Source organism: Lemur catta, chromosome 3 (genome assembly GCF_020740605.2).
Source record: "Lemur catta isolate mLemCat1 chromosome 3, mLemCat1.pri, whole genome shotgun sequence".
Classification (NCBI taxonomy): Eukaryota; Metazoa; Chordata; class Mammalia; order Primates; family Lemuridae; genus Lemur; species Lemur catta.
Window position 1 is genome coordinate 86,936,722 of NC_059130.1, and position 14,581 is coordinate 86,951,302.

Consider the following 14,581-nt stretch of genomic DNA (forward strand, 5'->3'; position numbering starts at 1 on the left):
AGAATGACAATTGTAACAGTATTTATTGTAGTCCTTTAAATCTGGAGATCTATACATTTGTGAAATGCATTCTTACTAGAATTACAAGGAAGCTTTAATAGACACTCAGAAATCTAAATACACTTAATACTTGACATGGGATAAATTTTCAACTTGTACCACCTACGGCAACACCTGAAACCTGTGTCTGCTTCCTCTAGCCTCAGGGTCCTCCTGGTAATATTTTAGACAAATCTTACCTCTTCAAGCTTCTTCTCAATCTCCTTAAAGACAAGATTTGCCTTAAATCCATCACCTGGAGAGCTGGTTGGAGCAGCCTCAATTTGATGAGTTCTAAAAGAACTGGGGGAAAGAATAAGTTTCAATTCACAGAGTCACACAGGTACTAAAGCTTTTCAATACTGATACAATAGTAATTTTCAAAAACCCTGAGAATAAAGATGTTGTGGCTCTTATCCAAAGGAGATCTTTAGTGAGCACATAAAACAATTAAGCTTTTCTTCCCATTTTTTCAACTGATAATGAGCTCATTAGGTGCCAGGAATTGTTCTTGAAAATATATTACAGTATACCAAAGAAGCTTTACTCATGAACATTATATGCTAGTGGAGGAAAGAAACAATTAACAGGCAAAAATAAGTAAATAAATAAATAATATCTTTACTATAAAAAAATAAGACAGGTTAAAGGGGATAAAGACTATATTTATGTGTAGGGTGTGCAGGATGTGGAGGAAGGAGCACAGCCTTCACAGCCCTGAAGTCCTCGGCTGGGACGCCAAGGGCCTCCTCTACTCACTGGCAATGATTCTGAGCAAGTCACTTCATCCCAGTGCCCAGTGGGGAGGCAGGGAAGAAGATGGAGGGTGCCAATGGCTTTGTGCAATCAAATGGAATCCTGTGCAGAAGGTACCTCGCAGAGTACCTGGGCCACAATAAAACACGATAGCCATGACTGTTATGGCTCCAGAGCTTCAAGTGTTAGGTATGAACAGAAAGGAGTCTAGCATGTTAAAAGAATGTAAAACAAGATCACAGTCACTACAATGAAACTGGAGAACTAGGCAGGGATCAGATCACGCAGGCCAGCCAAAGTAGGGAATTTGGGAAGCCACAGAAATAACAGGCAAGTGAAATAGTTCAATTTGTGATTATTCTTACAGCACTGTGTAAAATGAAAGGAGCGGGGTGGGCAAGAACCCCTGTTGTGGAAGTCCAGATAGGAGAGGATAGTAGCCTGGCCTGGGAGGCAGCTTGCCAGTGGAGATGGAGAGAAGGAAATAGATTCAACACAGAAAAAGAACCCACAGGCCTTGCTGCTGGAGGGAGATATAAGGGGGACAGGGCAAGGATTATCCAGGTGTTTGGCCTGAGCCACCAGGTGATGGTAGTGCCATTGACTGAGACAAGGAAAGAATGCAGTGGGAGAAGAGGGGATCAAAGTTCTGTTTTAGGCACGTTAAGCATGACATGTTTGTGAGACAAGAAGGCAGCTGAATATGAGAATCCTGAGCTTACCAGAGAGGTCTAGGCTGGAGATGTGGTATCACCAGCATAATGAAAGCATTTAAATCCATGGGAATGGATCAAAAGAGAATTATAGAGACAGAAGAGTGCCTAGGACAATGCCCTTTAGATTCCCATTATTCAGAGGTCAGAGACAGAAGAAGGGAAAGCAGCAGCCAGTGATGCAAGAGGAAAACCTGAGGAGCGTGGTATCACAGAAGCCAGGAGGGGAGAGAGATTCCAGGAGGGAGGAGAAAACTAAGCCAAATGCTACCCAAAAGTCAAGCACCCACTGGACCTGGCCCATGGAAAGTATAGATGACCTTGACAAAAGCAGTTTTAAATGGTGGAGGGTGGAGGTCAGATTATAGTGGATTAAAGAATGAATAGGAGAGGAAAATAGAGATAGCATGGCTCTTTAGAGACATTAGTTTTAGGGGAACAGTGAAATGAAGTGGTCTCTGGAGGGAAGTCTGGTATCGAGGAAGGTTTGTGTTTTGGGAGGGGTGGGATAAAAATGACATCTTTATTTTGACTAATCTCTTAAAGAAATGTAGAATTTCCTTCTGATAGTGTGCATATGAGAGTCCTGCAACATTTTTTTTTCTTTCCCAAATTTTACTGTAGTAAAATATACACAACATAAAATTTACCACCCTAACCATTTTTAAACGTACAGTTCAGTGGTATTAAATACATTCACAATATTGTACTACCATCACCACATCCATCTCTATAACCCTTTTCATCTTGCAAAACTGAAACTCTGTACCCATTAAAGTCCCAATTCTCCCTTTCCCCAAGACCTGGCAACTACCATTCAACTTTTCCACCATTCTACTATGGTTTTGACTACTACAGATACCTCGTATAAGTGGAATCATACAGTATTTGCCTTTCTGTGACTGGCTTATATCACTTAGCATAATGTCCTCCAGGTGCATCCATGTTGCTGAACGTGTTAGAATTTTAAGAAAGGCATGGTTTTGTTTTAAGATTAACATATCAGAGCATGTATGCCTGATAACAGTAATAGACCAGGGGAAGGAGATGGAAGGAGAGACATCTTGAGAAGGTGACAAAGGATGGAATCTAGTGGCCTGTGACTCGAGGAAAGAAAGGATCAGATGGGTGCGATTCTAGTGCGTCTATAGGTCTTGGGATGGAAGTTGAGGGAGTTTCGATTTCATGGCTTCTATATTCTCAACAAAGTATAAGGCAAAGTAATCAGTAAAGAGTGAGGGTGAAAGGTGGTGTGGAAAGTCTTGAGAAGCTGAAAAGTGAGCCTACTAGAGGAATCATATAAATATTATGAAAAAGGAATGGGACCTAAGCTGCAACTGTGCTGACTACAGCAGTCCTCAGAGCACACAATGGTACCTCATACTGCCATGCCTTTCCCACAGCTGTTCAACGTACCTGGAATACCTCCATCTTGGCCAATTCCATTTCCCTCTTCAAGACCCAGCCCAGGAAACCCCTTTTCTGTGAAATCCTACTAAACGTCAGTTGCTCAAGAGCAGATACCACATCTTTAAAAAAAAACTTGGTTTTTGTATTGCCAGTTCCCAGCACACAAGAAACATTTAATAAATAGTGACTGAATGAAACTGAAATTGCATTGAGTTCTCCCTTGCCTAAATCCTAATTCTTTCCTGTTCCATTCAGAACACAATTATCTATATCATCTTTTTAGTCATAAGTGTGAATAAGTGCACTGGCTCATGTTTATAATCGCAGCTACTTGGGAGGATGAGGTGGGAGGATCACTGAGGGCAGAAGTTTGAAACCAGGCCGGGCGCGGTGGCTCATGCCTATAATCCTAGCACTCTGGGAGGCCGAGGCAGGCGGATCATTTGAGCTCAGGAGTTCGAGACCAGCCTGAGCAAGAGTGAGACCCCGTCTCTACTAAAAATAGAAAGAAATTATCTGGCCAACTAAAAATATATAGAAAAAAATAATTAGCCGGGCATGGCGGTACATGCTTGTAGTCCCAGCTACTTGGGAGGCTGAGGTATGAGGATTGCTTGAGCCCAGGAGTTTGAGGTTGCTGTGAGCTAGGCTGACGCCACAGCACTCTAGCCCGGGCAGAGCGAAGACTCTGTCTCAAAAAAAAAAAAAAAAAAAAAAAGAAGTTTGAAACCAGCCTGGGCAACACAGCAAGACCCCATCTCAAAAAAAAAAATCTAAATAAGTATACTAAAATCAAGTACACATATCTAGTTCTCCTCCACAAGCCAATTACATTTCATGAATGGTCCACTTTTTCAGCTTTTAATCATCATTGTGCCTTTCTCCAAACTTGCCACCTTTTAGCATGTTCTCAAAGGTCACAGATATCGCCTTATCTTGCTTGTTTTGAAAAGCTCAACAAGCAACTGATTAACCAACTCTCCATCCAGATTAGTAAAGAAGTTAATAGGTAAAATTTAATCAATATTTCTGTAACCCCCTCATTCCTTATAATTTGTGATATGTACCCTGCCCTAAGGAAACTGAATATACCAATTTAAACTCAGAAAGAGATTATTCACATTTGCAAAAGGATGTTCCTCATGATTTCTTTATATATAAAGTTTTTAGTAGAAACTAAATTCTGGTTGGTTTTACTTATTTTTAAATTTGGCTCTCCCCTCTCCCCCAACCACCTTCCTTTTCCTCGCCCTTTGCTGTGACAATGGGTCCGGTTGTTATCTGTGGCATATGTACTGGGCCCTGTAAACCTACGTCTTGCTCTTGCCTTATAATCCTAGCTTTCTCTCCTCAATAAACCTCATTTTTGTGCTTGCCTTAAAAAAAAAATTGGTTTATATATATAATTTCCTGGAATAAATCTCATATGGAAAACGTTGAAAGAAACCTTGAAGATTGACCAGCAGAATATCCTACTTGGTATATCAATTCTCTGGATTCCTGAAAATTTTCATTATAGACCCAAAACAGGTTTTGCTCCAACAATGTCAAAGACTGGGTATGCAGAGTAGCCAACCAAACAGGAGCTTTGAACTCAGATGGTGGCTAGAACCTTGATGCCTACCACTTGAGGCCCTCGTTAGATCAATTGTTTTAACTCTGGTCATCAATCTCCCAATCTATAAACAGGGTATAATACCTACTATGCAGGGTTTTTATGAGGATTATATGAATACAAAGATTCATGGGGACACATGAATCCACTTGAGCCAAATCAGGGGCATTCTGAGCATCAAAATAATTGATTCTAATGGATTATAACCTATTAAATAAGAATTCATGAGTTCATACATATGTCTGTATAAACATATATGAATAAATTTTAAAATGAGAGAAGAGAAAGCTCTTCCTTAGAGCAGAATGCCAGTTAATAAATACAAAAGGAATTATAAAACTAGAAAATTACCAATGGATGCTAAAATGAATGGTTAATGGGTGAGATTATTTACATAATCTCAAAGCATCTCACCACAAATTACTTATTACTAATATTAATAACTACAAAGGAAAGAATAGCAACCTTTCAGAGGAAAACATGGTAGATGCCATTTTAATCAAGTGATTAAAGCTAACATCACCAATATGGGACAAGCAACCTCAAGTAACTCCAGATTTGGTGTACCTAGGGCACAACATCACTTCAGTGATATTCCTACAAAAAATGTATAACCTGAATCTAATTATGGGGAAACATCACGCAAATGCAAATCGAGGGATATTCTACTCTTAAAGATTGTACCTGTACTCTTCAAAAAAGTCAAGATCAAGAAATATAAAAAAAAGACTGAGGAATTGTTTCAGAATAAAGGAAATTAAAGAGATATGACAGCTAAATGCATTCAGGGATTTTTCCTGTACAAGGAAAAAAAATACACCTCACAGTATATTTTATAAAGATATTATTGGAATGATTGTTGAACTGTGACTATGTTCTTTGGACTAGGTGATAGTATTGTATCAGTGTTAAATTTTTTGATTTTCATAACTGTGATTAAGTAAGATAATGCCCTTGTTTTTACAAACACACACTGAAATATTTAGGGATAAAGGAGCATAATGTCTCCGTCTTTCTCTCAAATAGTTAAGAAAAATATGAATATATATAAATACATATATATATATGTAGAGGAAAAATGGTAAAGCAAACGGGACAAAAGGTCAACAATTAGTAAATCCAGGTATATGGGAGATTTTTGTATTATTCCTGTAATTTTTTTCCTGCATGTTCGAAATTGTGTCAAAATGAAGGGTCTAACTGAAAAGGAAATTCAGAGAATGAAAAGGTTAATCACCTACAATGCCACTACTCCAATAATTTTCCTATATTCATTTTTCCATATTGCTTCCACTGGTCCTTGTTTATGAGCATGCACACAGTTGTAACCATTACATAGAAACAATTCTTACTTCCTTTTTTTTTTTCTTTAGCAACCTGAAATGCTCCAAAAGAAATAATGTTTACTTCTAACTTTTAACTTCTTATATCACCTAGGATCTTCAAATAGCACCCTTTGGGTTAAACTTTCAAGCTAACTTAATTTCCCATTTTAAAAAAACTGGAACAATCCAAATATGCCTCAACTAAGGAATGGGTAAAGAAACTGGTACATCCATAGAATGGAATGCTACTGAGCAATAAAATGGAACAAATCACTGATACACACAATAACTGGATGAATCTAAAATGCATTATGCTAAGTGAAAGAAGCCAGACTCAGAGGGTTTTTAATTCCATTCACATGACATGCTGCTAAAGGGAAAACTATAGGGGAAGAAAACAGATCAGTGGTTGCCAAGGGCTAGAGAGGAAAGGGATAGGTTGACTATAGAGATACATAAGGAATTTTAAGGGGTGATGGAACTGTTCTATATCTTGATTATGGTGGTAGTTATATGACTGTACATGTCTGTCAAAACTTGTGGAAATAGAACAAAAAGGGTGAATTTTGCCGTACGTAAACTATACTTTAATAAAAAAAGAAAAACAAAGTTGGGTTTTAAAAATGTATTTCATTGTTCCCAACATAAAGCAATGATAAATGTTTCAGATGAATCATGTCCCAATTACCCTGATTTGATCATCATGTTATATGCTTGTATCAAAATATAACATGTACTCCATGAATATGCACAATTATCATGTATCGATAAAAAATTTTTTTAAAATGCATTTCATTTAACAAGAGTACAGAATGCAAACCTATTCTCAGTCTGTATTATAAAAGCTCCCCACTTATATAAAATGAATAGGATGTTATAATAGAAAGTCAATATTCATGTTCAAAACTGGTCTAAATTAAAGTTTATCTGTAATTCAAATGCAGTTGGTCACAGCTCTTAAATATGACCTCTCTTCTTCATCTTCACAGCCTCTGTGACAGCACTAAACATTTCTCCTTCATACTTACTGTAACAACCTCCTAAGCATTCTTAGCCTCTGGTTTCTCAACAATGCAACTCAAAGTAATGCTTATAGACTGATCTATATAATCACATGATCTTTTGCTAAAATTCATATGCTACAGGACAAATTCCAAACTCCTGAGCATACTATTTGAAGTGTCTTGAAGCATCATCTATTGTTACATCACCTACGTAGTACTGACTCTGTCCCTCTACCCAAGCACTCACAAAATAATCTACCCTTTATCCACACAGCACAGCCTCTCACCAAACCTTCCTGTATTTTCTTTTCTTTCTTTCTTTTTTTTTTTTTTTGAGACAGAGTCTCACTCTGTTGCCTGAGCTAGAGTGCCATGGCATCAGCCTAGCTCACAGCAATCTCAAACTCCCGGGCTCAAGCAATCCTCCTGCCTCAGCCTCCTGAGTAGCTGGGACTACAGGCATGTACCACCATGCCCAGCTAATTTTTTCTATATAGTTTTTTAGTTGTCCATCTAATTTCTTTCTTTTTTTTTTTTTTAGTAGAGACGGGGGTCTCACTCTTGCTCAAGCTGGTCTCGAACTCCTGAGCTCAAATAATCCGCCCGCCTCGGCCTCCCAGAGTGCTAGGATTACAGGCCTGAGCCACCTCGCCCAGCCCCCTTCCTGTATTTTCAAATCTCTATACCTATGAACAGACCTCCAAGGCCCTTCCCCTACCCTTCTGCTGGGCAGTCCCAGTCATCCCAGTTCAAATTCACTTTATTCATAATAATTTCTTCCTCTGAGCTTCTACAGCATTTTGAAAAAAGTATATCTGTCTTCCCTGCACACTTGGAGGAACCATAATTGCGGGCAGGGGCAGACCTAACATGTAGCAGTTGCTCCAAAGTGACCTAAATGAGTAACTAAGAAAATCAGATTATGTACAATGGGTAGCTTAAAATTACTTTGTTTAAAACCAAAGCACGGTCGGGCTGGCTCACACCTGTAATCCTAACACTCTGGGAGGCCAAGGCAGGCGGATTGTTTGAGCTCAGGAGTTCAAGATCAGCCTGAGCAAGAGCGAGGCCCTGTCTCTACTAAAAATAGAAAGAAATTATATGGACAGCTAAAAATATATATAGAAAAATTAGCCAGGCACGGTGGCGCATGCCTGTAGTCCCAGCTACTCTGGAGGCTGAGGCAGGAGGATCGCTTGAGCCCAGGAGTTTGAGGTTGCTGTGAGCTAGGCTGACGCCATAGCACTCTAGCTCAGGCAACAGAACGAGACTGTCTCAAAAAAAAAAAAAAAAAATTTGTTCAGATCATTGGTGGCCTTACCTGGTGAGGTAAGAAGTAGTGAGTTAAGAAGTTAGACTGTGAGGTGTTCCAGCAAAGAAAAACAAAGGTGGCTCAATATAAAAGGCTCATCATGAAAGAGAATAATTAAGGCAAGGAGAAAAATAGATCTTTACAATGGGAAAGATCTGAACATGTTTGCTGACAGACGGAAAGAAGTCAATGGAAAGAGAAATATGAGGCCGGGTGTGGTGGCTCACGCCTGTAATCCTAGCACTCTAAGAGGTCAAGGCAGGAAGATCACAGAAGGTCAGGAGTTCGAGACCAGCCTGAGCAAGAGTGAGACCCTGTCTCTACTAAAAAATAGAAAGAAATTATCTGGCCAACTAAAAATATATATATAGAAAAAATTAGCCAGGTATGGTGGTGCATGCCTGTAGTCCCAGCTACTCGGGAAGCTGAGGCAGGAGGATCACTTGAGCCCAGGAATTTGAGGTTGCTGTGAGCTAGGCTGACGCCATGGCACTCTAGCCCAGGCAACAGAGCCAGACTTTGTCTCCAAAAAGAATATTAAAAAAAAAAAAAGAAAGAAAGAAAGAGAAATATGGAAAGGTTCAAAAGAGGGTATATATGATACTTGAAGCAGAGTTACACAAAGTGGTTGGAAACAAAAGCATGCAAAGAGAAAAGCTGGGCCTCGGAAAGGAAGGGGGACTTTCTTCCTCTGGGGAAGAGGTGCACTTCTGTGAGAGATGAGCACGGAAACTCAGGGATCCTGAGAGGGGATGGGGAAGAGAGTACCTGAAGACTTGAGGGGCACAGGCATTTGAAGCAGAGGAAGAAAGTCAGCAAAAGACAAAAAGAATTCTAGCAGCAATGTGGGCTCAGCTAGATTCAGAAACATAAATTTGCAAAGATCCAATCAGTACATTTGATGACTTTCTCTAAACCACATCAGAAGCCTGGGAGGCTACGAGGAGAAAGCAAATTGTGGGAAAGGAAATCAAAAAGTGACTCACCTAAATTACTCAGGTTGGCAGAACTAAGACCAGTACCCAGCCAGCTCAGGCTTCCAGTTCAGCACTCTCATTTGAATAAGCTGCCTCCTTTTTTAACAAAATTTTCCTAAATACAGTTTAATTTAAAAGCTAATGGCCAGTTTTAAAGCCATGTTATTAAAACAAAGTAGTGAGATCCTCGTCTTTGAATATTAAGATAAAATCAGAATTTCTTGCATGCAAAACATCATCAACTGTGAAAAGTCAGAAAGATTAATTTGACAGACATAACTCAGAATGCCACTTACCTGGCAGCTTCGGGAAAACCCATCTTGTAGATCGTTACAACCGCAGCTCCTCCAAGGCCTAAATTATGCTGCAGAGCCACCTTTGCACCAGGAACTTGCCTCTTTCCGGCTTCCCCTCTCAGCTGCCAGCAGAGTTCAGCACACTGGGCCAGACCTAACAAATCGAACACAGAGAGTCAAGAGTAGGCCGGTTTAGAAAGCAGCCTCAACCAGCTTTCTCAAGCCAGAAAGGGTTTATGTTTAATCACAGTTTTAATTAAAGCACTGGATTAAGCTGAGACCACGTTTTTCTACATAATTTCTCTTACAGCACTGAAAGGCTTTGCAGCTATTCTCTCCCTAAGTAACCTCTGTATTAAGAGAGATATCCAGGCTTAAGAAATTCCCTGCACTCTTTAAACTAATTCACCTGCTGTTCTCTGGCATTTTGAAAGAGAAAACACTGAATATACAATTCTCTGGCCTGGGAAAAATGGCATAAAAATAATTTAATTTTACCATTTTTAATGTATCTAAAGAAAATAAACAAGGATTTGGGAGTTCACTTTCCTGTAAAAATTTTGGGGTATGGGGAATTTTTCCCATTATTTTCCCCAAGTAGTTCCCAACAAGAAAAGCTCTGGATTCACAAGAATAACATTCTGTCCCCTGGATAATAAAATCAAAGATTTTTAGAGCTGAAAGGAACCTAATGCTATAAACACTAAGAAACAGAAAGGTTAAATAATCTGTAAATAAATGGTCACAAGGCAGGATAATTCCAGAGCTGAGATTAGAGTCCAGATTTGCATTTGTTTGTCTCTACCAGACTAGCAATTGAAGGATAGCACAATTAAGAATGTTCTATCTGGATAGACTGGTTTTACCTTCCTGGGGCACAGCTCTGCACATCTACTACTTACAGTGCCTATCCTTCCACCCACACCTCCAACTACCAACTTCTGATTCCTGTGACCAGTTTCCTATATTATTAACCTCAACCCCCTCAGATATTTAATTGCTATTTTTAGTTTCCAAGCAGTGTCTATTTATTTAAAGAATATATATCTCAAACACTTTTAGAACAGGTAGCTCCACACCTTGCAATGAATTTTTGAATCATGAACATTTTGAAACTTAATGAGGAACTGAAATGAATCTATTATACCCAAACTTTCGGGCAAAGAGTCTTACTAGAAATCTGCATTACAAAAAGCCTAACTGAATATGTAAAACAAAAAGTATTCAAACTGGTCTTGGATACACATCGGTGGGGAAATACTACCAGTTACCTTCACAAAAGAATAAATAGACTTGGTTTACAATTATTTGAGAAAACAACTTCACCACGGATCAAATCAAGCAGATATCATTTAAACCAATCAAATTGGTAAGGATGTTTAAAAATGGGAATAATCAATGCCAGAGAGACTATGGCAATATAGCTACCTCCATACAGTACTGGTGAAAGTTTAAACCAGCACAACCTTTTTGGAAAGCAATGCACTAAAAGTCTGTAAAATGCCTTGAAAACCATTCTATGGAAATGTTATGGCAAGTGTTACAGCGAGTGGTCCCGAGGACAAGCCGAGCGGCACACGGAGAGTCGGAGAATCAACGTTTATTCGCCGGCGGGCTCAGAGGGGTCTCGCCACCAAATTCTGAGCACCGTCTACCCAATTTTTTCCATTTTTATTAAGTTGGGGTGATCCAAGGGGAGGGGTCTCAGGTGACTAATGCCCGCCAGGTAATAAGTTTAGTGTTTGCACTAGGCAATAGGATTAGTGTTATGCAGATATGCCAGATGTTAGGTTAGTGATATGTTAATGTACTAGGTGTTAGGTTAGTGTCTTGCACCAGGTAATTAGGTTTAGTGTTATGCTGATGTGCTAGATGTTAGGTTAGTCATATGCTAATGTGGGTCTTCCGTGCGGGGTGAGGGTCTCAGGTGGCTGCTGTGCTAAGTAATAGATGGGGGTTTTTCCTTATCAGAAATAATCAAACATAGGCAAAGTTTTACACATGAAGCTATCTGCTCATCACATTGTTTTAACAGTGAAAAACTAGATAATCTAAAACTGAAATAAGTAGGGTATGGTTATACAAATTATGAGCTATCCATATGTAAAAAGGAAAAGCAAACCCTTTTTTCTCTCTACTTTCTTCTCAACACACACTATACTTCTGCGACCAGATTTTTTTTGGGGGGGGTGTTCCCTACACAGCAAGCCAATTATTTAGTGAACACCAGCTGCATGCTCTATAATTCAATTCAATTCTGACACTATCTACCTGGACATAGTGTCAGATCCCATGAGTTAAAGGCACAGTTCCACAAGACTGCTCTCACTTCAGATGCCAATCCCAAGTCCTGGTCACCTGTGCTTCTGACTGACTGGTTGCAAACCAGGGGTTCCCACGAACCCCTCTCTTGGGTTCAAGTAATTTGCTAGAATGGCTCACAGAACTCAGGAAAACACTTAACGTTTGCTGATTTGTTATAAAGGATACAGATGAAGAGGTATATAGAGTGAAGTCTGGAAGGGTCCCACACATAGGAGCTACTGTCCCCATAGAGTTGGGGTGCGCTACCCTCCGAGTGTTGCTGCCCAACCAGGTTCATTTGCCCCCTGCCCAAGAGGAAGTCAATACACGGAGACAGCAGGGTTTACCATAGAGAAAGAGTTTTTATTTCCACATAGCGCTAAGCAGGGAGACAGGAGGAATTTCTCAAATACGCCTCCCTGAGAATTTGGGAGACAGGGTTTTTAAAGACAGTTCGGCATAGGCAGTTGAGTCTAATTGGCTGGGTTCAGGGCGAAACCATAGGGTTGTAGAAATTGTATTCTCTGCTGAGCAGGTTCTTAGGTGGGGGTCACAAGACCAGTTGAGTCGGTTCCTTGGTCTGGGCCACTGGTCTGGGGAGGTCAGCCTTTCCACTGGAATGCGGGGCCTGGAAGATATCTCAGAAACTACCCTTAGGTTTCAAAAAGGATATCTTATCTATGGAGAAAGCTAAGAATCTTTATGACCACCAGCTATGTGGCTCCAGAGTAGCAATTACAAAGAAGCAAACAGGGGGACAGTGGATAATTATATTTAGCTAGGCCCTTACCACAGTTCTTGCCTTGCACCCCTTTGTCAGTTTGTAAAGGTGGTTTCACGAGCACGTAGATGTGTTCAACAACAAAGAAGCTCACCAAAACTCATTGTCAGAGAGTTTTGATATCGCTTGATCTCCAGTATAACCCCACTCTTTCCTGGAGGCTGCTAAGTGTGGCTGAAAGCCCCAACTCTCTCACCCTCTAATCACTTGGTCTTCCTGGTGACCAGCACCATCCTTAGGTTAACTAAGGGACCCTCCCTGAGTTATCTCATTAGCATAAACTCCCATGTGATCAAAGGCTTGTTATGACTAACAACAGATACTCCCCATCACTTAGGAAATTCAGAGGGGTTTCGGAACTTTGTACGGAACAAATACTAACAGAAGATAACAAATATAACAAAAGATGCTCCTATTACCCTTTCACTCAGAAAATGACAAGGGATTTAGGGGCTCTGTGTCAGAAACAGAGACAAAGACCAAAAATACAGATATTTCTTATTACACTCCATATAACAAAGTACTATGTTCCCAATTAAAATGACGTTCATGGCTTTTACAATATAGGAAAATGCTTACGAATCCTAGTAAAAAATGCAAGGTACCATGCCAGGCTCACACCTGTAACCCCAGCACGTTGGGAAGCTGAGGCAGGAGGATTGCTTGAGGCCAGGAGTTTGAGACCAGCCTGGGCAACATAGTGAATTCGTTTTTTTTTTTTTTAATTTTAAAATTAGCCGGGTGTGGTGGTCCACGCCTATAGTCCTAGCTACTTGGGAGGCTGAGGTGGGAGGATTGCTTGAGCCCAGAAGTTTGAGGCTTCAGTGAGCTATGATCACACCACTGCACTCTAGCTTGGGTGACAGAGAGAGACTCTGTCTCTAAAAATAAAATAATAAACTAAAATGCAAGGTACCAATTGGATATTCATTTACCCATCCTTCCAACAAATATTTACTGAATGCCTATTATATGCTGTACACTGCACAAGGCTCACAAAGAAGCTGATAGTCTGGGATATAAAAGATATAGGTGTGAAAGTTACAGACACTAGGATGAAATCACTTTTGTCAGACTCAGAGTAAACAGGGCCAGGAAGGCCCAAAGGAGAGAAGGCTCATGCTTACAGGTCTGAGAAGAACTGTTTCCAAGGACTTTCTAAAAACCCTTTCACGTCCTTCAGTCATCTCCTGCTTTAATAAGGTTTATCACTAGACATTCTTTAGAACTGCAGTAATTCAGATCAGATGTTCTCAGAGAACACTTGCTCAATAATGGTATCTCCACCAATGAACTGACAACTCTGGTTTTGAACCTCTGGAACCAATGAATTCTGTTTCTAAGCAGTTTATGTAAATCTCTTTTTTTGCTAATATTAATATAAGCTCCCCTGACCCTTCCCTCACTGAATACACTGGTGGTTTACAATTTCATGCATTCTGGATTATAATTCTTATTTCTATTCCTGAGTAAACCCAACATATTTAGAGATAATTTTCTCTAGTGTCTTTTTTTTTTAGGTTGACATAGGCATTTACAATGTAGTGTGATAATGCTATCATACCATGGGCATAAGCAGAGGTGTTCCAAGAGCACAAAGGAGGAATACTTAGCATAGCTTGGAAAATCAAGGAATGATTCCCAGATGAATGGAGATCTAAACTCAGACCCTATAAATAAAGAAGAGCTAGTAAGGGAAAACAAGAGAAAAGAATGCTTTAAAAAGAGATATGAGCACATGCAAAGAAAAAACATGGCCTGCTTAAGAAAGAGAAAGTTAAGTGAGTAAGGCTATAGCAAAGAAATTACTCAAAACAGCCAATCTGGTCAGGGATAAGAGAAAGACAGGGAGTGGGGAGGGAGAGAAAGGGGGGGTGAAATATGAATGAATATTGTGGAAGCATGTCAATAATTTGCAATTAATTTCAATCATATCACACCACTCATATTGTAGAAGATGTGGTACATCAGATAAATCTCTATTCATCATTTGCCCAATTCACATGTGACAAAAAAGAAGGGAGGGAAGAAATAAAGATCCACGTTATC

At 39.8% G+C, this 14,581-nt stretch overlaps 1 protein-coding gene across 1 annotated transcript in view; it reads right to left on the minus strand.

Annotated features, from left to right (window-relative positions):
- Positions 1-14,581, minus strand: part of SCP2 (sterol carrier protein 2) — a 103,238-nt gene that overhangs the window by 20,086 nt on the left and 68,571 nt on the right. Inside the window, exons 12-13 of the mRNA XM_045547999.1 lie at positions 9,448-9,601; positions 240-342 (exon numbers count right to left, since the gene is read on the minus strand). Of these exons, the coding sequence (XP_045403955.1) occupies positions 240-342; positions 9,448-9,601 (257 nt within the window). The remainder of the gene's footprint in view (positions 1-239; positions 343-9,447; positions 9,602-14,581) is intronic.